At 39.1% G+C, this 24,470-nt stretch overlaps 2 protein-coding genes and 1 long non-coding RNA gene across 4 annotated transcripts in view; all 3 read left to right on the top strand.

Moving 5' to 3' along the window:
- Nucleotides 1-207: 207 nt before the first annotated feature.
- On the top strand, nucleotides 208-14,657 carry LOC114268319 (uncharacterized). 2 transcript variants are annotated; one of them, XR_014361618.1, is made up of 15 exons: nucleotides 208-831; nucleotides 1,941-2,238; nucleotides 2,412-2,661; nucleotides 2,970-3,184; nucleotides 3,276-3,381; nucleotides 3,679-3,858; nucleotides 5,593-5,719; nucleotides 7,863-7,926; nucleotides 8,059-8,187; nucleotides 12,005-12,065; nucleotides 12,208-12,284; nucleotides 13,378-13,479; nucleotides 13,629-13,721; nucleotides 13,877-13,915; nucleotides 14,568-14,657. It is a non-coding gene; the product is annotated as an uncharacterized LOC114268319 (long non-coding RNA). The 2 variants fall into 2 exon arrangements; XR_014361619.1 differs by lacking the exons at nucleotides 13,629-13,721; nucleotides 13,877-13,915.
- Nucleotides 2,032-8,097, top strand: LOC145819038 (hyoscyamine 6-dioxygenase-like). The gene is made up of 7 exons (XM_082913021.1): nucleotides 2,032-2,238; nucleotides 2,412-2,523; nucleotides 2,871-3,184; nucleotides 3,238-3,381; nucleotides 3,441-3,539; nucleotides 3,679-3,858; nucleotides 8,059-8,097. Exons 1-7 carry the CDS (start codon nucleotides 2,032-2,034, stop codon nucleotides 8,095-8,097), a joined length of 1,095 nt encoding a protein of 364 aa, XP_082769147.1.
- The window catches only part of LOC114272619 (uncharacterized), a 54,748-nt gene continuing 44,657 nt past the window's right edge, over nucleotides 14,380-24,470 (top strand). Inside the window, exons 1-2 of the mRNA XM_082913020.1 lie at nucleotides 14,380-14,387; nucleotides 14,629-14,657. Coding sequence (XP_082769146.1) covers nucleotides 14,380-14,387; nucleotides 14,629-14,657 — 37 coding nt within the window. The remainder of the gene's footprint in view (nucleotides 14,388-14,628; nucleotides 14,658-24,470) is intronic.

The following is a 24,470-nucleotide window of genomic DNA, read 5'->3' as shown; positions in this document are numbered from 1 at the left end:
GTCCAGCATAAAGATAAAACTAATACCTATATTATAAGATAAAAACAGCTTTTGAAAATATGTTAAAACGTATTTATTTAAACAAGTTTTGAAAATATGTTATATTTTATTTGAATGACTAAAATAATTTCTAATCAATATCTACCGTTGAGATTAATTTTTTTCCCGCCCAAAAACTCTCTACTCTTTCTCCCACGTCTGCCAAACGTCTCTTAACTCCCTCTCTCTCCACGTACTCTCTCAATGTGTTGTAGTTCAGAGAGAGATGAGATGGGTGTTGTGTTCACACTCTTTCTCTCTCTAGGATTCTCTCTCGATCCCTAATGCCGCCGTCGCACTACCGTTAGCAGAACCACCGCCTCCTTCACAACCACATCAACGACGCCCCTCTTCTGCAGCAGCGCCGTAGTCCGCATCTGCCGCTCTCCGAAAAATACTCGGCTGGGATTCAATGCTGAGCTTGGCCTCTCTGAAATTCATCCATATCCCTACATTCATAACAGTCCTTCACCGTTTTCTCTCTCTAATCCCGCTCTCATGGCGTCGACTCTCCGCCAACATTCCCTTCTCCATCCCCTCGCTCCGATCCAAACCCCCCACAAATTCGCCTTCCAAAACCCTAAAATCTCCTCCCGATTGAGACGATATCTTTGCACTCCTACTCTCTCTCATCAAGCCCTCACTCTCTCTCTAGGGTTTCCGATTCTGCACCCTGTCCGTGTTCACCGCTCGATGGTCCCGTTGTTTCGGTGCCGAACAGACAATCTTCTGCAGGCTCTTCGCTACGCTGCTCAATTCGGCTCCCTTCGCTACCGACGGTGCTCTCGCAAGGTAAGATCGATTGAGTCTTTTCCCTCCTTCTCTCTCTGTTTTTGTTTTTGACTGATTTGGCTTGCTACTGTTCAAACCCCACTGTCGTCTTCAAGAACAGAGGTATTTTACTCCAATTTCGGGCTTCCTGCAGCTCTTTATTGTACATTCGCTTCAAGGTTATGTACATTTTGTTGATTGCTGTGATGTGGGTTTGATATTTTTTCCCTTCTCTCCCTGTTCTTCTCCTTTATTTCATGAATACATAGAGTTGTTTATTTGTTATTTTTTTCCCCTTCTCTCTCTGTTCTTTTTCTTCATTTCATTAATACATATGTAATTTGGGGTTTGATTTCATGTTTTTATTAGAATTCGGTGGCCAATACAGACTTACAGGTTAAATTGAGGATTTTCTTATACTTGTTGCCACGGATATAGAAGCTTGTTCATTTTTATTGTCATCATGATCATCATCATTTTATTTAATATTTTTTTGGTACCACTAAGAACATCCTTAAATTTATATTTCTTTAACAAAAATCTTGTAAACATCATGATGACGACGATCATCTCCATTATTCTTGAGACAATTGCTTTATCAGTGAGATAGTAAAAATCATTTAAATGCAAGTTTAACACACAAAAAAAAAGAAAAAAAAAAGAAGAAAAGCCTTACACCAAACACATGGCAAACTTGAATTCCATGAAAATAAGAAAAAAAATTTCACTATCCGAATGATTTTAGATTTTCCATATATTTTTTTTTGGGTAGTTAAGAGTAAAATAGTTATGTTAAATCCTAATAAGAAACTGGTTAGGCGAGCTATTAGGCCACTCGTATTACTGGTTTTATATCTCTAAGTTGTGTTCAATTCAAGTTGCAAAACATGATCATAGACTAAACATTTGGAAAGGCATTTCCTTTCAGACAATTAAATAATGCTAGAGTTGAAGAGTTGATTGAGATACAGTTTTTTAAGAATCCATCTTTGTCAAAATGCTTTGCATGCAATTAATGTATTTCACTTCCCCCTCCTTGATAATTCCAAAATCCATCCAAACATAACACTAACGTATTCAATGGGGAAAGTGATCTTTGTTTGAATTATAATTTCGTTCCATTATTGCAGTAGACAAAGCTGGAAATCCATTATAAAAACCCAAGTTTATCAGCCTCTTCTCATGTATTCACATGTGTGAAGATGATTTCACTTGAAGAGAATGTCAGCTCTTGTTTCAAGCTGGTCCAAGAATGTTCACACCTTGCCAGAAAACTTTGTTTGCTCATCTGAAGAAAGACCTGGAGACCTTGCAGTGCCTTTGTGCAGAGGCATTCCAGTGGTTGATCTACAACAAGTAGACGGTCATGACAGAGCTGATTCAATTAAGCAAATTATGAAAGGTAGCCAGGATTTTGGAATGTTTCAGGTTCGTTGTAAATCCTTGCTTACTTAAATACACAAACACATACATATTTTATTGGAAAGCTCTTAAGACAACATTTTGAAACAATTTACAAGAATTTAGCTCTTGAAAATGTATTTACTTTTTTAACACCAACCAAATGATGCCATTGACTACTACAATAATTCATAAAACAGGTGATCAACCATGGACTATTAAAAGAACTAATGGACGACACAATGAGTCTGTTCAAGGAGTTCTTTGACATGCCTGAAGAAGACAAGGCCACTTACTATTCCGAGGACACGAGTAAGAGCTTCAGACTCTACACAGGCAGTTTTCCTCACTCTGTTATAATCACAACTACTGGAAGGATTCAGTAAGACAAGATTGCCACCCTTTAGAGGATCACATTGAAACTTGGCTAGAAAAGCCAGATAGATACCGGTAAACCCTGCAACCCCACTACGCCGCTTAAATCTGTCTGGTCTTGTTGTTGCATAATACTTCTATGTGGCAGCAAAAAAAAATTTTGAATTATCTTTTTTTTTTTGTTTTTTTTTTCTCTTGGGGATTACTAATTGGGATTTGGGCTCTTTGAGTTGAGTTGAGTTATATAACTGACTGATAAATTATTGTTAATTTTATTTTCGGAGAGGTTGTTGGGACATATTCAGTGGAAGTGAGGAAGTTAGGCTTGAGGATTTTGAATCTTATTTGTGAAGGATTGGGAATTGAAGTGGGGTATTTTGCAGGTGACCTGAGCAAATTCCAGGGAATGATAGTTAATCATTATCCGCCATGTCCAAACCCAAGTGTGGTCTTGGGAGTATGTGGACACTACGACACCAACCTCTTAACCTTACTTCAACAGGACGAGTATGGGCTTCATATCCTCAAGGATGGGCAATGGGTTGGTGTTAAACATGTCCCCGGTGCATTTGTTATCAACATAGGCAGCCAGCTAGAGGTATATCTTCACTTTGTGCTTAACCTAGGTAGCCTACATATTATTGTCAACAGAGCAGAGTTCACCATGCCCTTAACCCAAATCCATACAGTGGAGTCTTTGGTTCAGACAGGGAGAAGTATGCAAGAGATGTTGAAGATCTCATTACCTTTAGAACTTCAGGGCATGTAGCTGGTTTTATTTCTGAAGCCATACAGGTAAGCATCGTCTATGTAAATTTGTTTTTATTGTTTCTTTTTGTGGCTATATTGATTAGGGTAATGATGTACATACAGGATTTAACACAAAAAAATTTATGCAAAATGATGTGTCGCATTTATATCCTTCCATTGATAGTCAAATGCCCATCACTATGGTTCACAATTGCGAGAGTGTCATTGCCACATTATTTTTGTCTTAAATTCTGTACGAAAATTGTGTGAGAATATCATTTTCCTATTAATACAACCTCTTCCGAGTTACTGTCTAATTTGAACTACTCTCTAAAATGGCAGGGAGTGGGTGGAATTATTGAAGTGGCCCCAGGTTACTTCCTTGCCGTATACAACAGTATTAAGAAAGCAGGAGGGCTTCGTATTGCCGATGAGGTTCAATCTGGGTTTGCTCACACTGGGAGCCATTTTTGGGGATTTGAGACCCAAGGCATTGTGCCTGACATAGTGACAATGGCAAAGGTAAATCTATGTAATATGGCAGGATGATTTTTAAAAATGTCCAAAATGATTTTTAATGGTCTAAATTAATTCTAAGTGTATATCAATGGTTAAGATCAATCCTTTCAAATGTACCAAACACTTGATTCCCGCCCAAATACTCTTTGCTCTCTCTCATGTCTCAAACACTTAATGTGGCAGAATTATTTTTTTGGCCTTTATAGATTTGGCCTCTTCTTCTTGGGGTAGCAAAGTGTGTTTTGAGGGGAGAGAGAGAGAGTGAGTGTGTGTTTTAAAATTTGAAATTTGAAAGAGTGAGATGAGCGAGAAAGGATGGATGGGTGGGTGGGGGTGAAAAGTTTTTTTTGTTTTTTGTTTTTTGTTTTTTTGGGCTGTTGTGGCTCTTGGACACAAAGTGTGTTTTGTTGTCCGTCGCGGCCACCGCCACCGTTGCCTCACTCTCTTGGGAACAAATTATGTTTTTGTTTTTGTTAGTATTTATTTTATACAAAATATAAAAAAATAATTAAAATGCATTATTTACTATAATTTGAGTTCAAATACTTAAAATACATAAATCATGCAAAATTATAAAATTTTATTTTAAATTGTAAAATTTATTTTAAAAATTTTTCAGTGTAAATTTTATAACATTACTCTAAATTTTATAATTTTTAAGTGTATTCAGATTGAATGGATCTGAAAAAGTAAAAAATGTTGATTAAAATATTTAAAAAGTTTACTAAAAGTAACAAAATACAGATTGAAAATTTTAAAAGCTGTAAACCAAATAAGTTTTGAATTTCAAATTTGTAAAAATTATTTTCAAAATATACAACCAAACTCTAATTATAAAATTATTTGAAAATCCAAACCAAACGGACCATCTATTTATATTTTGACCTCAAAAATTTTTTTTGCGCAACAAATTAGATAAATTATATTTTAATCCATAAGATGAATATTTCTTTATATTTTTTTAGTATTTTTATCAAAAGAAGTTACAGATTTTACAAATTTTAGCATGATACGTATAAATTATAACTACATTTTGATCTCAACAATATTTATACCGTGCCTTTAGGCACGTGCATACACTAGTATATATATATAAATTATTAATTTCAGTTCCATATCAACATTTTAAAGTAGCTTGGTTGGTTGAAGCTTGCTTCCACTTACCCCCAAGGTAACGTGTTAAAAATTAGGGTTTCACAACTTTCACTCTCTGTTCCCTCCTTTGTTTCTAGACCCCTCTCTCTCGCTAATCTTCCACCGCTTCAAAATTAGGGTTTTATAACGGTCTCCTCTCTTTTCACTCCTTTGTTTATTGACGCCTCTCTCTCTCTATTATCTTCCATCGCTGCTCTCTCTTCATAAACCTAAACCCTTTCGATCTCTCTAGCTTCTATCCATTTGAGAAACCCAAAACCTTTGAAATTGACCCATTCAAATCGTCTTTCTGATGGAGAACATGAAGACGAAGCACAAAAAAACCCTTAGACGAAGCAGCAGAAACCCCCTAAACCACACTCAAACCCTAAGACGAAGTAGACGAAAAAGAAGAAGTGTGAGATCGTCTGAAATCCATCACGCATCTTGAAATCTAGTTATTTATTTTTCTGAAATCGTCTTTCTGATGATGGAGAATTGCTTAAATTTTGCTTTAAATTGCTTGAGATTAATTGAAATCTGTATAAAATTGCTTGATTATTCTTGTGATTATTTTTGTTTATGTAATTTCAATATGATCAGGTGAACAAGCTTCATGAAGTGTGTTGAAGATTTCAGAGCTAGGGTTTATCTGCAACTTAACAAGATTTTTCAATGCTCAATGGCTTCGATTTCTCAATCTCAAACCTCTAGTGGTCTTCTTTTACTGGTATTGATTTCTCTATCCATTGATTGCTTTATGACCACACACCCTCATCAAACTCTTAATCACCACTGTCACTATCTCTCCTCTCTCTCTCTTGATGTGTATTTTGCTATAGCATTGCATGATGTCAATATTCACTTTGACTCTATTCTTGATGCATGTCACAATATTTTCACTCTGTATAGTAATTTTGAAATTCATGTTCTGTTTTAGCTTTAATATGTGCATTGGTTCCCCTACTTACAATGAAAACTTCTACTCTATTTATAGACCAAATTTTCTCTTATGAGGTAAAAAAGTTACTTTAGTAGAATTGTGACAAGTTTTGTTTTGGTATTACTCTGAGGCTTCTATTGGAAAAGCTTGAAAATCAAAGCATTCAATGTATATTGTGTCATGGTAGGGTGCAACTTGCCTACATCTTTGCTTGTGGATGTACAAATAATTTTCCATCACTACCGTCATAGATTTTAGTTATAAAAATGCAGTTCCCATTAAATAATGTTGTTGCTTCTTTTTTTTTTGGGCGACTCCTATATGCATGTCCCCACTTTTCCATTGTTAAAAAATGTGTATTGTTTTTGTCTCATCTATTTAATTTTGCTTTTACTTCATGTTCAGAGTTTTACATACATTGCAATTCCTGTTAGTGTAGTCCATGTAATTTGGAGATGTTGATGGAGATTGAGGGCGAGGCAACCACCGAGATTTTCAGTTATTTAGAAGTTTAATTTTATAAAAAATAGCCCTTCAACCAAACAAGAAACAAATAAAACTTGGAAAAAAATGACCATGAATTGATTACAGGTGTTATTAACTTGTAGTTACTATTTATTTGGAATGTTGAAGTATTTTTGGTGTTTGATATTTGCCTCTCTCCTAGTTCTTCCCCTCATCATTATGCTTACATATGTGATGATGTAACCATTGTTCTTCTATTCTATAGTTTTACTCAGGAAATTCGTCTATTTTTTCTTTATTTTGGAGAGGTGGTTCTACATGATGTTGATCCTAGTATGAGGACCTTCATTCATTCATGTTTGAGTCGGTAAAGATGATTCTATTTTTATTTTTTTTGTTAAGTAGGAAAGCCAATTTGTAGACATAAGTCGTAACTCAAAAATAAAATACTACTCATGCTAATTAGTTTCTCAATTTTCTCTTGACACCAGGCTCTTAAGGATTCTTTTAGATTCTCCTTTTTGAAATTAAACATGTGTTCAGTTGTCAAAATCTCCATTAAGCTCAATTAGTTTCAGTACGAAATTACTATACCATATTTTGTTCCAACAAGGTCGGGAAGGTGCATAATAACTTTAAACATACAAAATAAGATGTGGCATCACATAAGGAACAAAATTTATTTCTGAAGTAGCATTGACAGGACGAAAATAAAATAAAACTACAATTATGAATACCAATATATGAAGCGTCTTGTTAACAAGTGCCTCGAGGACACGAAAAGTAGACCAAAAAATAAATTTGAAAACACAAGACACTTTTTATTAAATTCAATGCAGTTTTTATTGAAATTAATGCACTTCTTTTAACTGTTTGACCTATTTTCAAGACACTTCTTTATTTCAATCCCAATATCCAGCACTTTTAACATTTGTCATATACAAATATCTTGAGGACACAACGATTACACGAATTATAACTAAGACCATTCCAATAAAATAAATTACATATATCTATTAAGAACAGAACAAAAAGATGATATGAGGAACTTGCTTCTCTACGTTTCAGGAGCTTTAGCAATAATGGAGAAAACTACAAATGCAAGACTGATGTTACAGGAGGACAAGTTACCAAAAAATTTGATATCCATGTTTCATATTTCTTCTTTTCTACTTCTAAATCTCAAAATTCAGTCAAATAAAGAAACTAAATCCTAAGCAAAGAATCATGCCAATCTCAAATCATACCTGAGGGAGTAATGTAGGGAAATTAGTTAGCAGTTTTCTCTTGTTAAGATTTCGAAATTTCAGTGTAGCTTCTACAACAACATGGTCTAAAAATTCACTTAGTAGTTTATTGGTGGTAGTTGCTACATAATTAATGTATGTTGGGTTATATATAATAAATCCATGTGTTTTTTGGGCGATTAATGTAGACCTTTTTTTATTCAATGGCAACTGAGCAGCGAGTAGTAACACAAGTGATGAAGACTAAAGAATTCCTCAACTGAGCAGTGAGTCAACAACCAGGTAATCTCAGTTATCACTCAAGAATTCCTTCACTTATGTTGCTGCCATTGCTTGGAAATGGAGACTAAATTGGGCCCTAGTTTTTTATAGTTTTTATTTTTTTCATTTATCCTTTTTGATGTTGTGATGTAGAGCGTGATTCTTGGGAAGCTAACATGGGCATGGAGATAGAAGGTGATGGGGGTGCCTGCATATCTTCAACTTGATCTGGAAGCAGATCTCGTCTTGCCTCCGGCACCAGCTACCAGAGTCGACAACCATGTAATTTCTAGTCTCAGTTATCACTGAAGAATAAATTCACTTACATTGCTAGAATTCCTTGGAAATGGATATTGTATTTCATGAATAACTGATCAAAATAATTCTATTGACACGGCTTTTACAGGTTCCAACTAGTATGGTGTTAGAATTGTATGATGCACGATTCGATTCATACAATTTAATATGAGTTTCAACCAAAATTATTTGAATTGTGTTGTTTGAAAATTGGGTGTGCTGTTGAATTGAGAATTGAGTAGTTCATAGGTTTTTGTTTACATAATGTATTGAAATGACGCCTTTTTCAACTACTCTATGATGAAACAAAAATAGGGCAATTGGTTATACTGATATACGTGGTGTTATATATATATGTAATATATAATTTATTTATATTGATCCTGTGAAGTATTTGATTGCGATTGCTATAGTGTTCCAACATATGTGTGAGGTTTGGAAATTCCTTTCCAATAATTTGGGCTATATTTCATGATAAGCGTCCGGTGGATCTTGTATGAGAAGGGAAAAAGATATGGAAGGAAAAGTGGGAAAAAAAAACTTTGTTAATAGTTTCATGTGGAAAAAAACATGCAAAGAGTGAACTGCCAATACATGTATTATCTTATGCAATTTTATCTCTTCTTTTGTGGAGATTTTGTTGGAATTTTGTGTTTCATTTGTTGTGGCGCGTTATAGAAACCAAAAACACCCTTTTCATAGTTTTTAGATAATTAGAGATCGACGAGTCCAACTTCCTTTACTCCATTCAAAAAGTTGTTCAAAATAATTGATCAAAATTTCCAATGATCCGGTTTGTGCATGTTATTCAAAATAATGTTACTTTTAGGAGTTGTTAGTTTTTCGTTTGTATTTTTTTTCCTTTGTGTTTTTTGGCGCTAACCCCTTGCAGGCAATGGCACATATAGATATGGTTAATCATTTAAGGTAATCTCCTTAACTGTTTGATTTTATTTTTTACATTCAGGACAATGCATTGTTTAGTTTGGGGGGAGAAAATACTTATTTTGAGAAGAATTTATATATTTGCTTGCAGCTATGAGTTAGTTATTTTGTTAAAAAAAAATAAAAATTTAGTGCTCATGGTTTTCTTTTGTTCTATACATTGACTGATTGGGCATACTTGTGGTATTTAATTGCTTTAACTCGAGAATTGTTTTGAAGTTTGATATGCTAGCTACTTTGTTAAAGTATTCCGTGTGTTCATATTTGGAAATCATTGCACTGCACTTCAGCCACATGAATATGATTTTTAGTTGATAAGTGGGTATGACTTGAAAATCTTGTGGAATGATTGTGGAGACTTTTAACCTTGTGAGTTTTGTGCCAATCATTTATTGGAGGGTCATTATACATCTACTCTTAATTTTTCTTTGGAAGCGCATTAATTTGTTGTTTAGTCTCATTATTTTTTCATTTTTGGTTGAATGCTGAGAACAAATCAATTTGTTGTCACACTTTTTACTCCCTCGAGGATGATGCATCGTTTAGGTTGGGGGGAGAAAATTCTTATTTTGGGAAGAATTTATATGTTTGCTTGCTACAATGAGTTAGTTGTTTTGTTTAAAAAAAGAAAAAAAGGTGTGCATGGTAATGTATTGTTCTATGCATTGAGTGATTCGGCATACTTGTAGTATTTTATTGCTTTAACTTGAGAAATTGTGTTGAAGTTTGATATGCTAGCTACTTTGTTAAAGTATTTCATGCGTTCGTATTTGGAAATAATTGCACTGCACTTTAGCCACATGAATATGATTTTTAGTTGATAAGTGGATATGGCTTGAAAATCTTGAAGAATGATAGTGGAGACTTTTAACCCTGTGAGTTTTGTGCCAATCACTTATTGGAGGGTTACTATACATCTACTCTTAATTTTCTTTGGAAGGACATTAATTTGTTGTTTAGTCTCATTATTTCTTCATTTTGGTTGAATGTTGAGAATAAATCAATTTGTTATGACACTTTTATTCCCTTGAGATCATGAAAGTTGAAGGACCATACTAATTCTTGAGAGATGATTTTAGGCCATCTTTGTTTCTTTGAGCCTTTTATTTATTTTTCTTTCTTTTATTATTACTTCATGAACCATTAGAAACCAATTTGAGCCTTTATGTTAGCCTTTCTTTGTTTAACCCCACAACCCATACTTTCTTTTTACTTTTGTAGATATGTTGGGATTATTTGAGTTTGACAATGGCAAATTTGTTTGAAAAAAAAAAAAAGAAAAAAAAAAGGAGAAAAGCTGAAAAAAAGAAGAAATAAATTGTGTTCAACGAAGGGGGAAAAAAAACAAAAAGAAAAAAAAAAGCAGGAGGAAGTTGAAAAAGACAAAAAGAAAAGTAATAGAAAGAGCAAGGCATTTGGAATAATGCTCTAATTGTGTTTATTTTTATGCCAATTGTCTCTCAGACGTCCTTTTTTTTATTCACTTTTGGCTTTTTATTATTTTTTCGTAATTCCTCAACCCAAGCATTACAACCAAATAAAAGTCCTATTTGATCTTGAGTGTGGTATAGTTTACAAGTGGACATGATGGATTGGGGTGATGGTGTGGTAATTTTAATTCTCAGTATTTGATATTCCATTCATGAGACTATTTATTTATTCTTTCATTATAGCGTTTTTCCAAAAAATTAGTATGCGGGATATTTTGCCTTTGATTTACATTATTCTACTCGCATATATTGAGAGCAATTTTTGCACCATATTCTGAGTGATTTATTTGTTGAGTGCAATAACTGGTGAGATTTGAGTCGAAGCATGTTTCAGAAAGAGATTTGGGTTATATTTCACTTTAAGGCTAAGGTTGCGTATGTGTTGGCTAAACTTTTTCACGCATGCCAAATTCTGAATGTCATGAGATAACTTTACTTGCTGCTAGTGTCTTGACCTTTGATTGGTTATCTTGTTAAGGTTGTGAAATTCATGACTTGTTCTTGAACTTTAGCATGAAAACGAAGAAATCCTTCGAGTAAAGAAAATTTTTGACGTTTGTGGGTAACATTTCTGGAAATTTTATTTCTCAGTATTTGATATTCCATTCATGAGACTATTTCTTTATTCTTTCATATTAGCGTTTTTCAAAAAAATTAGTATGCGGGATATTTTAGCTTTGATTTACATTGTTCTACTCGCATATATTGAGAGCAATTTTTGCACCATATTCCGAGTGATTTATTTGTTGAGTGCAATAACTGGTGAGATTTGAGTCGAAGCATGTTTCAGAAAGAGATTTGGGTTATATTTCACTTTAAGGCTAAGGTTGTGTCTGTGTTGGTTGAACTTTTTTCACACACTCCAAATTTTGAATGTCATGCAATATCTTTACTTGCTGCTAGTCTTTTAAACTTTGATTGATTATCTTGTTAAGGTTGTGAAATTCATGATTGGTTCTTTAACCCTGGCATGAGAATGAAAGAAGTCGTTTTACTAAAGAAATTTTTGGATGTTTGTGGGTAACATCTTTGGAAACACGAGACTTTAACTCGTCCGTGAGGGGTAATCTATTGGATTAAGGGCTTGTTGCATGTGCTAAATTCAATCATGATTTCTTGCGGAAGTAGTTTAGAGTAGTTGCTTTTATTTTTCTTTTTGATTTTATTTTAGTTGCCTTAATTGCTAGGTTCTAAAATTAAAGCTGGTTGGGAGGTGTGATGAATGCTTAAAATTACGTAGTTATTCTAGGAATTTTGGATATTATATCCATTCTCTCAATTTATATTTAATTGTGATATAATGTATTTAATTTAAATTTTTAGAAAAACTACATTTGAGCCATCAACAATATAAATTGCTCAACCAGGGCCATAAGACTCGGTTTGCTTTGAAATCATCTCATAGCATTCACAAAACCTCTCTCAAAGGTTAGACAAGATTTCATTGTACCTCCAGTCCTTTTTTATTTTGATTTTGCTCTTCAAATATTTTTTTATTTTTCCTTTTAATTACTACTCATCTTTTGTTCCTTATTTGTTCCTTTTATGTAATATATATTGGGTGACTTAGATAATAGCAAGAACACTAGATCTGAGCGCAATGTTGTCAAGTGTGCTTGGGCTGCTCGAATTCAGCGCAACAAGATGGTAATTTTTATCTTAATTTTCTAACCCTCTACATAATATATATACCTTTTTACTCACAACGGTCTTGTGTTTGTAGCTTTTCATCGAATAAAAGATAATATTGCTATTGCCTAAAGGCAAGATTTCATATTTTTGTAAATAAGGGAGCAGAAAAGGGGTGCTGTTTTGAAAGAAAAAAGGGCCCCCAGTTGATTGACTTGTCCTCCCCATGTCATTGTATATGATATGTTTTTAATGTTAATATTGTTTGTACTCAAATGAATTGTTGAGCCTTCACAAAAAGGTTCTTTTGTATAAAACTAGACTACATTTGTTTCCTGGTAAATTGAGATCTAGATGGACCGGCCCTTTCATAGTTAAAACTGTTTTTTCTCATGGGGCCGTTGAGATTGAAAATCCCAGGAATGGTGATGTTTTTAAAGTGACTGGCCAACGTCTTAAACCTGTTTTGGAGAATTTCCCACCTGAAGAGGAGAGGAGTCCATTGAATTAAAAGGCCCTATTTATCGAGACCCATAAACATAATAATAAAAGCAGTGTTACATTTCGGAGTTGTTAGTTTTTCGTTTGTAATTTTTTTCCCTTGTGTTTTTGGCAATAATCCCTTGCAAGTTCATGGTTCATCTTTTCTTTTTTAATAAATTTTTTGTTGACGCTCAAAAAATATATATATATATATATAGACATGGTTCATTATTTAAGGTAATCTCCTAACCTTTGTGATTTTGTTTTTTACATTGAGGACAATGCATCGTTTAGGTTGGGGGGAGAAAATACTTTCTTTGAGAAGAATTTATATGTTTGCTTGCTGCAATGAGTTAGTTGTTTTGTTATAAAAAAAGAAGAAGAGACCTTGTGTAGCTTAAGAAGCTGTCAAAGCTCGAGCCACGACGGTTCTCATTCAAAACAGAACCAAACAAAACATGGAAAAAAATGATCATAAATTTATTGCAGGTGTTATTAACTTGTAGTTACTATTTATTTGGAATGTTGAAGTATTTTTGGTGCTTGATATTTGCCTCTCTCCTAGTTCTTCCCCTCATCATTATGCTTACATATGTGCTAATGTAAGCATTGTTCTTTTATTCTACAGTTTTACTCAGGAAATTCGTCTATTTTTTCTTTATTTTGGAGAGGTGGTTCTACATGATGTTGATCCCAGCAGGAGGACCTCCATTCATTCATGTTTGAGCCGGTAAAGATGGTTTAGTTTGTAGTCCTTTCACAATAGTTTATTTGTGGGGAAAAAATAAAATTATGATTTCATCTAACAATTATTCTCTATTTATGCATATCATATGATAAATCATATTTGAAAATCACTCTTCCAATGTTTGATTGCAGTGAATTTTTAGACCATGTTGTTGCTGCTACATTGCCTTTCGAAATCTTAACAAGAGAAAACTTCTAACTAATTTCCCTACATTACTCCCTTAGGTATGATTTGAGATTGGCATGATTCTTTGCTTGGGGTTTAGTTTCTTTATTTGACTGAATTTTCAGATTTAGAAGTAGAAAAGAAGAAATATGAAACATGTATATCAAATATTTTGGTAACTTATCCTCCTCTAACATTAGTCTTGCATTTGTAGTTTTTCCCATTAATGCTAAAGCTCATGAAATGTAGAGAAGTAAGTTCCTCGTGTCATCTTTTTGGTTCCGTTCTTGAAAGATATATATCATTTATTTTATTGAAATGATCTTAGTTATAATTCGTGCAATTGTTGTGTCCTAATAATTTGATATTTGTATATGACAAATGTTAAAAGTGCTGAATATTGGGATTGAAATAAGGAAGTGTCTTGAAAAATAGGTCAAACGGTTAAAAGAAGTGCATTAATTTCAATAAAAACTGCATTGAATTTAATAAGAAGTGTCTTCTGTTTTTAAATTTATTTTTTGGTCTACTTTTCGTGTCCTAGGGCACTTTTTAGCAAGACCCTTCATATATATTGGTATTCATAATTGTAGTTTTATTTTATTTTTGTCTTGTCAATGCTACTTCAGAAATAAATTTCGTTGCTTATGTGATGCCACACCTTATTTTGTATGTTTAAAGTTATTATGCACCTTCCCAACCTTGTTGGAACAAAATATGGTATAGTAATTTCGTATTGAAACTAATTGAGCTTAATAGAAATTTTGACAACTAAACACATATTTAATTTAAAAAAGGAGAATCTAAAAGAATGCTTTCAGAGATACTGTGGACTTAATCTGCAGTGAAGGGCATTACTGACTTTCATACATATATTTTTTTTTCTGTTTTCTTTTTTGATGCAGATCAGAAAAATCGTTTCTAAGTGTGCTTCCAGCATTGATGTCTCTTGGATCATTTGTTGAGCTTATTTCCATCTCTCGTTGACTTACCAAGTGAGTTTGTTTTCCAGGATTCCCTAGTAGTTACATGATGCTCCTTTTCGTGTCTTTCTTTTGTGGTTGTCGTCTCTTGCCATATTTCATCAATGAGCAAAATGCCTAGGGATACGAAAAAATTTACCAAAAAATCTACCACTCACATCGGTGTGGAACCAACACCCATGTGAGTGTTTGCTAGAACATTTGGGGTCTTGCATTATTGTTCGCCAATTGAAGTTCTACTTACTCTATTAACAGCTGCACCGTGTTATTTTCCTTCCATTAATTTATTGATCAGTCAAATAGGCCATTTTGAAATGCCTTAATTAAATTTGTTCAGAAATTCAAAATCTACATGCTTGGTACTAGTTGGAAAATTGGATTTTATTATTTTGAATGAAAGCTAGAAAGAATAATATTTCTTATTCTCATATTAAACAATGTACACACAGCACCTCTATTAATAGGAGATACATGGCATAAAATAAGGGATTGATTAGCTACTGATTTTGAGGACTGATTAGCTACTATTTAGTTACTAATTCTAATTCTAAATATAAACTTTCCTATTCTATAGTATTGACTAAATCTAGATATTTACAGCTATGATATCCTAAAGAATTTAGCCATATCCTGGCAGAATTATTTTCTTCCCATTTCCAACGCTCTCCCTCAAGTTGGCTTGAATATGTCTTCCATGGCCAACTTGTAGATTAGGTGGTCGAACTGCCTCTTGTGTAGTCCCTTTGTAAGAACATTTGCAATCTGCTCCGCAGTGGGTATATAAGACATGTAGATCAATTCCTTCTCAATCTTTTCGTTGATAAAGGGCTTGTCGACTTCCACATGCTTAGTTCTGTTGTGAAGAACAAGATTATGAGCAATTGCACTTGCTGCCTTCTTGTTACAGTAAACTTCCATTGGTGATGTTCTTGGAATTTTTAAGTCTTCCAATAATCTCTCGATTCACAAAGCTTTACAAATTACATGAGCCACTGATCTAAATTCAGCTTCAGCACTACTTCTAGCCACTACGTTCTGTTTTTTTGGAGGGCCAGAAATTAAACCCCAAATTAAGTATGGGCCTAAGTACTGAGGTCGTCCCAAAGAGGCGACCAGGAATGAAAAAGGAGCATGGGCTAAAGTCCAAGGGAAGTGGGCCAACAGTGGGCCGGAGTAGGTCCGACCCGCCAAGGGTCCAAACAGACTCCACGAAGGAAAATGACCAAGTCAAGTTGCAGCGGGAACACATGCGACGGTCAAGTTGCAGAGGGAATACATGCAGCGAGGAAGTTGCCGAGGTACTTTGCCTCAGCGCTGCCATTCCTAATATCTTCGGCTCCGCCGCCATCCAAAGTTGATGAGGGAAAGAGAAAGCCGAAGCAATTAAGTTGCAGAGGCGCCAGTTGCGACGACCAAGTTGTGGAGACATTTTGTCTTAGCGCCGCCATTCCAAGTATTCTCGGTTCCGTCGCCACTTGGAGTTGCTGAAGGAAGAAGAGAACCGAAGCAACTAAGTTGCAGAGGCGCCAAGTTGCAGACGCACTTTGTCGGCGCCGCTACCTTGAATATTGTCGGTTATGCCATTTGAATTTGCCACGGGAAATGACTACCGCAGCAACTACTGCCGCCGCAACCAACTTGCGGAGGGAACATCCCGCCAAGGTTATAGTAGCCTTTGGAAAAAGCTTCCCCTCTGCAAGGAAAGGGTAATGCCTGGTGCTGATAGCAGGCCTCAAGACATTACTAGCCCAGGGCTGATAGCAGGCCCCAAGACTTACTGGTTGGAGTTGATAGCAGGCCCAGGGTACTAGTTTACCGCGACGATCCCGCGAAGATGGGAGCAGGGTAGCCCTAGTATAAGGGACTCCCTTTCCATTACCCAGGTCATAGACCTGCTTTAGTCGCACAGGCAGGACTAAGGAAGCCCCTTGGGCTTGGTACTAAGGAATAACAAGGCTGATAGCAGGCTTAGCTGTGGCCTTCGCCTGGAGAAGCTGGGGAGTTTGTGGTTAGGTGGCTAAGGGTGAAGGCTTCGCTGCGGTGAGCACGAACATTGTCGATAGCAGACTAATGGAGTCTTGAGAATGCATGCAGTGGCCAAGTAGAACTGAGAAGGCAAGTGTAGTAGCAAAGTTTATTGCTGCAACTGCACTTGCTGAGGTTCGAGCTGAGAAGGCAAGTGTTACGGCAAACGCTCCCGTCGCAACTGCACTTGCTGAGGCTCAGGAGGGAGTTGCAGCGCCAAACACTCCCGTCGGAACTACACTTGCTGAGGCTCAAAAAGGTAGTTGTGGAGGCAAACAGATAGTACACAGTACATGTAGAAGGACACGTGGCACCTTTAGCCTGGTGGCTCAAGGCGGAATATTCCATGTGATCCTCTAGGACACATGTCCTCTCTCCATTTGGCCACTAGGTGTCCTCTTGGTGCCAAGGAAAAGCCTATATAAATAGGACCCATTTCCCATGGTTCAACAAGAGGAATTTTGGGGATTTGGGGTAGATGTTGCCCATTTTGGCACTGCTATACATTTCTTCTTGAGCTACTTGCTTCACCCTCACCCAACTGCACACTTTCCAACTTCCAGACAGTTGCTGCTGCTCATTCTCAAGCCACTTCCACCATTCTTGGGCCATTAGCATAGTTTTGCCTCTCTAATTACCTTCTCTAACTTCGAACCCCTTTACATTTCTGGCGACTCTGCTGGGGAGGCTGCTTTGATGATGGTTTACACACCTCACTGGAAAAAAATGGTAGAGGATGAAGTTCAGCAAGGCTCTTCCAATGGCAGAGAAGCACATGCAGAGGACCGTGGCCCCACAGTGTTGTGATTGAGGCAGTTCAGTCACTCCAGGATATGCAGAGGGAGATCCTGGCAGCTTTGCAAACTCTCACTGAGGTTGTTATGGCCATGGCTTCTCGACCAGCTCCAGCGCAAGCACCTCTGCCCGTATTAGTCCCAAACCCAGTGCCTAACTTCTTCCCTGAGGTTTGGGCTCCGATCCAGGTGCCTCCGGCGGTACTTCAGGCGAACAGTGCGGCCGCTGGTTCAGCTACCCAGGAGCAGACTGGACCATTCTAGCCCACTCACTTTTTTACTCTGGCCGATGTACAAGCTATGCTCGAGCAACAGCGTAGCAAGAAGCCACTCCCATCTCTCCCCGACTCAAATGTGAAGGCCCCATACTCTCAGGAGATATTGACCATGCTATACCCAACTGGGTATACAGTGCCCAAGTTTATTAAGTTTGATAGGAAACAAGGCAATGCCAGAGAACAGGTGGTGAAGGTTCATTGAAACTCTTGGTGTCTATGGCAGTGACCACTCTCTGCGCCTTCGGGAGTTCTCCAAGTCCACTTACTGAAAGGGCTTGCAGCTGGTATGTGAACTTGGCTCCCAACTCAATCAAGAGTTGGGAGGAGATGGTGAACAAGTTCCACACGAAGTTCTTCCAAGTCCAAGAGAAAGTTACAACCCTCACCCTTGGGCGAAATGTCCAAAAGGAGGGTGAAGATATACTGGGCTATGTTAAGTGGTTCCAAGATAAGGCTATTGACTGTCATGAACTAGTGGATGAGGCCCATTTAGTCAGCATATGTGTGGAGGGGTGCCATACGCGACTACAAAATTTTCTTGGTGAATCATAATCTGCCTACCATTTCAGTCTTGATTGAGGCGGCTAGGAACCTTAGTACCACTGGTCCCTTGCACAGATCTCGTGACAGCCACCGTTACCCTCGCCGTAGCTGAGTTGGTGCGATAACATCTGTAGGAGGGAGCCGCTCGCAAGGGGAGGCGACGTCCTCTAGGAAGAGAAAGAGTTATGAGGACAGAAATCCATGTCCTTGCAGTCTTGAGAATGCTAAGGCTCTGGTTAAAAAATGAGTAGCTGATGGTGAACTTACCTTGCCTCCAGTTAATGTCCCTCCAACTAAGAAGGACAAAGAAAGCTTGGATTATTGTGTCTATCACAGAATCACCAGACACCCTACTACGGACTGTTGGACTTTGAAAAGTATCTTCAAGAAGAAAGTTGACGCAAATCAGCTGAAGTTCATAGATGTCGGTAACCGTGATGTGCGGAAGAACCCTTATCCTAACCACAAGGAGAAGGGGAAGAATGTACATATATGATTGGCTATCTCAGGCCTGTGCGTGATCAAGTGCATATGGCGCCTTACTATGATGAGTTAGAAGAAATTGCAACCGACCAGCTACCTGAGACAGTACCTGCAGAGGCAAAATTCGCCGAGGATGCTAATGCCCAGGCCTTGCAAAACTTAGTTAAGTTTCGCGCCTTCTTTGACCATTTGGGGTTGAGCCAAGCCGCCAGGTTGGAAGCAACAAAAGCCCTCATTAATATCTTTGAAGTGCACCATGATGAAGTTGTTGAGGCTAAGGAGTATGTGCCTCGGCGCATCCAGGAAGCTTATGAGGCCATTACTTTTTCAGAGGTAGGCAGAGCATACCCATTTCCCCATAAATGTCCTCTTTTTGTCACAGCATACATCAGTGATGTAGAGTTCAAGCGTGCTTTCTTTGATGGCGGGGGCGTCCATAAACATCATCACTACAGACACCTTTGAAAGGCTGGCGTCCCAAAGTCCAGGATGGTTCACCAACCCATCACTGTGACGGGTTTTGGCGGCGAGAAAAAAGATACCAAGGGCTATGTGGTCGTGGACTTAGTAGTTTGAGATCTGTTCCGCAACCAAGTTTCATGTGATTGAAGCGGACACAAATTGCCACATGATACTTGGCAGAGCTTGGATGCACCGATATGGAGCTATCCCGTCGAGTTATCACCAATGCGTGAAGGCAAAGTTGGGAAAGCGCACAGTAACCATATAAATGCGTCTGAACAACCATTTGGGGTTGAGGAGGCACACTATTCGGATGCAGTTTTTTTTACTGAGTTGTCAATGGGTGAAACTCCAAGGACCGGTAAAGTTGCAGGAGTAAAATTGCCAAAATGGGAAGGCATTCGGGATGCAGGGGCTGGTCTAGAAAGTAGTGGGCAGAAGAGGAGCAGCAAGTCCACAAGTCCTCCGCCCAAGATTCTTAAGGTGCGGGAGGGCGGTAAGGCAGTTTACTACCTACGACGTTTCTTGGAGGGCAGGCTTCATACCTTGGGAGGAAGGTCCCGAGACAAATATATGTGACAATGACGAGTCCCAAGAAGAGTTGGTGGAGACGCCTGAGCCCGCCCCTGAATGTGTGCAAGGTAGGCCCAAACCGCAGCAGGAGGTGCTTGCTGAGGTCAACCTCCGCGACTTACCAGGGCAGAGCAAGCCCCGTGTTCACCAGCGACACAATGGCTCCAACAGCTAAGGCAGAATTGATAACACTACTGAAGCGGTACAGTGACGTCTTTGCTTGGACATACGATGAGATGCCTGGTCTTGACCCGTCTCTTGTCACCCATCACCTGGATACTTTTTCCAACTCTAAGCCAATAAAGCAACATGCTCGAAAGTATCACCTTGACCTTGAGGCAAAGATTAAGGAAGAGGTAGAAAAGTTACCGGGGGCCAAGTTCATTGAGCCTATACAGTACCAAACTTGACTAGCAAATATTGTGCCTGTGGAGAAGAAAAACGGCCAGATCAAGGTCTACATAGACTTTCCCGACCTGAATGAATGAGGCCTGCCCGAAAGATGAGTTTTCATTGCCCCATGTTGACACACTTGTCGATTCTACTGCAAGCCATAAGATGTTCTCCTTTATGGATGGGTTCAATGGTTATAACCAGATCAAAATGGCATCAGAAGATGCAGAAAAAACGGCATTTAGAACACCTTTGGGAAATTTTTTCTATACGGTGATGCCCTTTGGTTTGAAAAACGCGGGGGCAGCCTACCAACGGGCTATGACTGCAGTGTTCCATGACATGTTGCATCATGAAGTTGAAGTATATGTGGATGATCTGGTGGTCAAGTCTATCGAGGCAAACTGACTCCTCTGCGACTTGGAAAAAGTTTTTCAACGGTACCGCAAATTCTGCCTAAAGATGAACCCTTTCAAGTGTGCCTTCGGAGTTACCGCCGGCAAGTTTCTTGGCTTTTTTGTACACCGGCGGGGGATTGAAGTAGATGGGGATAAGATTAAATCAATCATGGAGATGCCACCACCACTCTATCAAAAGGCTTTGAAGAAATTCCTAGGCAAAGTGTCATATCTTAGGAGGTTAATTCCAGCCCTTGCTGAGATAATATTTTCCTTTGGGACACTGCTGAAAGGGAATCATAAGTTTGAATGGTTGCAAGAACACCAGCAGACATTTGATATGGTGAAGAAAGCACTTACAATGATTGCCCTACAACCCAACAAGCCTCTGCTACTGTACCTGACGTCTACACCTCGGTCTATTGGGGCTCTACTTGTCCAAGACATAGATGGCATTGAGAAGCCAGTCTATTACATCAGTCGCAAAGTCAATGGTGTCGAGTGGCGATATACCCCAATTGAGAGGCATTATGTAGTCTTAATCTTCACAGCGCGGAAGTTGTGCCACTATTTTTTGGCACACCCGATCCATGTTGTGACCCCGGAGTGATCTGGTCCGCTACTTGCTAAGCAAACCCGCTCTGACTCGAAGAATGGCAAGATGGCTTTTGGCTCTAGCAGAATATGACATCACTTATGTTAATCCCAAGGCTATTAAGAGCCAAGCATTTGCAGACTTACTGGCCCAATTCCCATCTGGTGAACATGAACCTGCAGAGGTATCTCTACCAGAGATGAGATCGATGTCTCAGCAGCTGCAGTTGAGGCTTATTGGGACTTAAAATTTGATGGAGCTTCGGGAGCTGGGAAAGGCGGAGCTGGCATAACACTAACCAGTGAAGAAGGAGAGAAGTTTCATCTATCATATAAGCTTGATTTTGAATGTTCAAACAACGAGGCTGAATATGAGGCGTTGATACTGGATCTAATCACTGCCCAAAAGAAGGGACTCCGCAAGTTGAAAATTTTGGGCGACTCCGAGTTAGTTGTCAGGCAAACAATGGGTGATTTCGCCTTAAAGGAGCCTCTGTTGGGCACGTATCGCACCGTGGTTCAAGGGTTGCTCACTTAATTTGATGATGTCCAAATCCAACATACTCCTCGAACACACAACCGTTTCCCCGATGCCTTGGCTACACTGGGGGCAAAGGTAGATATACCAGATGATAGTATAGCCATCGTCATCGAGAAAAGAACAACACCAGCAGTGGTAGCCGAAGAACATACAGAGCAAGATGCTGAGGGATGGAAAGCCGATATAATCCAACAAAACAGTTGAAAACAGGCCAGAGAACAATCAGACTAGCAGAACTTGCATAATTTCTGCTCCCCAGAGGAGAGTTGTATTTTTGCGGTGCCAACAACTTGCTGGCAAGGTGCGTAGGTAGACAAGAAGTAACTTACAGACTTAAGCAGATCCATGCTAAGTCTTGTGGAGATAGAGATATCAGTCTATACCGACGGATACAGAGGCATGGATATTACTGGCCAGAGATGGAAAAAGAAAGTACTGAGTTGTAGAGACAATGTGCAAAATGCTAATCCCATCCTAAGGAAGAAGAAACCCATTTCTTAAGCAGTGAAGAATGGAGGCAGCCATATGTCGACTACCTTGGAAATGGCGCACTGCCTGAGAACAAAGCCGATGCAATCAGAGTTAAGAGGCGGGCCCTGCGCTTCTTCCTTAACCAAAGGATGAGGCAAATGAGGTGCCGAGGGAAGCCCACAAGACAGAACATCAAGGAGGGCAGCGATTATATGGACATCTCATTCACTTCGGCTACTACTGGCCGACAATGGAAGAAAATGCTAAAAACTTTGTAAGGAGATGCCAATCCTGCCAGAAGTTTGGGAACTTGATACATGCACCAGCGGTTGAGCTGCACAACATCAAGACCCCTTACCTGTTCCATAGTTGGGCATTTGACAGTGCAACAATCGAAAGGCCACAGATTGCAGCGACTAAAGTTAGTACCAAGTGGGGGTGGAGGCTATACCGATGAGGAAGGCAGACAGGGCAGGAGTAGCTAACTTCATCAGAGAAAGAATAATGTGTAGGTTTGGCATACCAAAAGTAATGCTGTCCGACAATGGAACTCCCTTTGTAAATCGTCATGTGGGAAGACTGCTGAACGCCTACCAGATCAAGCAGCACAAGTCTAGTCCATACTACCCCCAAGGGAGTGGACAAGCTGAGGCGACCAACAAAACCATCATCCGAATATTGAGTAAAATAATGGATGAAGCAGGGGGCACTTGGTCTGAACGACTCCCCATAGCACTCTGGGCGTATAGAACGTCAAAGAGAAAGCCAACTCAGGCAACCCCATTTACCCTAGTGTATGGGTCCGAAGTTGTGTTACCAGTTGTGTTGGCAGTACCCTCAGCAAGAATGGATATGTCAGCACACTTAGTTCCAGATAGCAGAAAGAATGACATAGAGGCAGCTGAAGAAAGAAGAGATCGGGCCTCGCGGGCAATAGAAAAGTATCATCAATCCGTAGCTCGTTCTTACAATCAATCTGTTCAGCACAAGAAGTTCAATAAATTGAACTTGGTATGGAAGACAGTGGACGCAATCATGCGTGGGCAACCTATTCCTAAGTTCTCACCAAGATGGGAAGGCCCCTACAAAGTTGTTGAGGCAAGCAGCAGCGGGTACTAGAAGTTGACAAGAGTAGATAATGGGTTCAAAACTGGCCCTATCATCGCCATGTTGTCTGCATGCTCGAGGAAACCATCGACTGCCTGAAGCCTGTCCCTCATCCACGATAGGTCCAAACCGTTCCTCTCAAAGTCGCTCTGGTTTGCATCGGCACTTTCCACAAACTTGCTAGGGGTGGTCAGAATCTTCTTAGTAGCACGGTCGCAAATGAAGTTGCCGAGTGACTCCAGCAGTGCTATCTGTACCATAGATCCAGGAACGTTAAAAGCAGTAAAGGTGCCGGGGTGCAGTGCCTGGATGCGCGGCGAGAGTGGAAGCAGCTACAGAGGAGACCCAGTAACTTAGAAAAGAAACTTTCTCTGAGGGCTGAGGGGACTCCCTCACACCCCCGCCAGCTTCAATCACTGGAGGGAGACTGGTGGAGCGACCAAAGGTCTGAGGACGATGCACTTCCCCTGAAAATGATTGCCCAGCAGCATTGGAATGGGTAGATGCTGCGTTGGCGACGGGGTGAACTAGCCTCGCGAGAAAGACTGAAGCCGCCTGCACCGTCATGTCGCTCCGAAAAGAGGTTATCCATCTGGTAGTCTCCAACGTTCAGATCTAGAACAGTAGTGGTATCCATCTCAGTATAAAAATCTTGGGATACACCCCAAGGTCAGTTGGCACTTTCGGAAAGTGGGTGGGGTACAAATCTGCCAGCTGTTGAGAGGTTGCCGAAGCAACTGCGTTAGAGGTCCTAGTGACAGCAGTAACAGTGTGGGTGGCTAAAGTGACAGTTACCTTTGCAAGTCTGTCCAAATTTAGAGGGGTCACAGCAGGAATAGTGGAAGTAGCCGCTACACTTGCACTCTCCTTCGCCACTTGGGCGTTCGGTAGTGGGGTCTGCTGAACCAATGGAGACTCAGTGGACTGGGAGGAACCACCAGATTCAGCTCTAAAGGGAGGTGGTGCAACTTCCAGCGGCTCTCTCATGCCGGTATCTTCCCTTGGGGTGTCGGGGAAAAAATAATCTCCGCCGACAGAGGAACGGTCGAAGTGCACAGAATTAGCGGGGTTTGGAGGCTCTTCACCCTCAGTAACTAGGCCGCCCGCAACAACTTCCACAACAGGGGGAACTTCATTTTCTACAGCCTCCATAACTGGCTCAG

Source organism: Camellia sinensis, chromosome 2 (assembly GCF_055761805.1).
Source record: "Camellia sinensis isolate YWXY chromosome 2, ASM5576180v1, whole genome shotgun sequence".
In the NCBI taxonomy this organism is placed as follows: Eukaryota; Viridiplantae; Streptophyta; class Magnoliopsida; order Ericales; family Theaceae; genus Camellia; species Camellia sinensis.
This window is presented reverse-complemented; position numbering and strand designations above follow the sequence as displayed.

Excerpts from the sequence above, each read along its gene's own strand:
- LOC145819038 (XM_082913021.1), top strand. The coding sequence starts at position 2,032 with ATGTCAGCTCTTGTTTCAAGCTGGTCCAAGAATGTTCACACCTTGCCA. Across the intron at positions 2,524-2,870 it reads TTACTATTCCGAGGACACGA|AGGTTGTTGGGACATATTCA; the intron begins GTAAGAGCTTCA and ends TTATTTTCGGAG. Across the intron at positions 3,185-3,237 it reads ACATAGGCAGCCAGCTAGAG|AGCAGAGTTCACCATGCCCT; the intron begins GTATATCTTCAC and ends TATTGTCAACAG.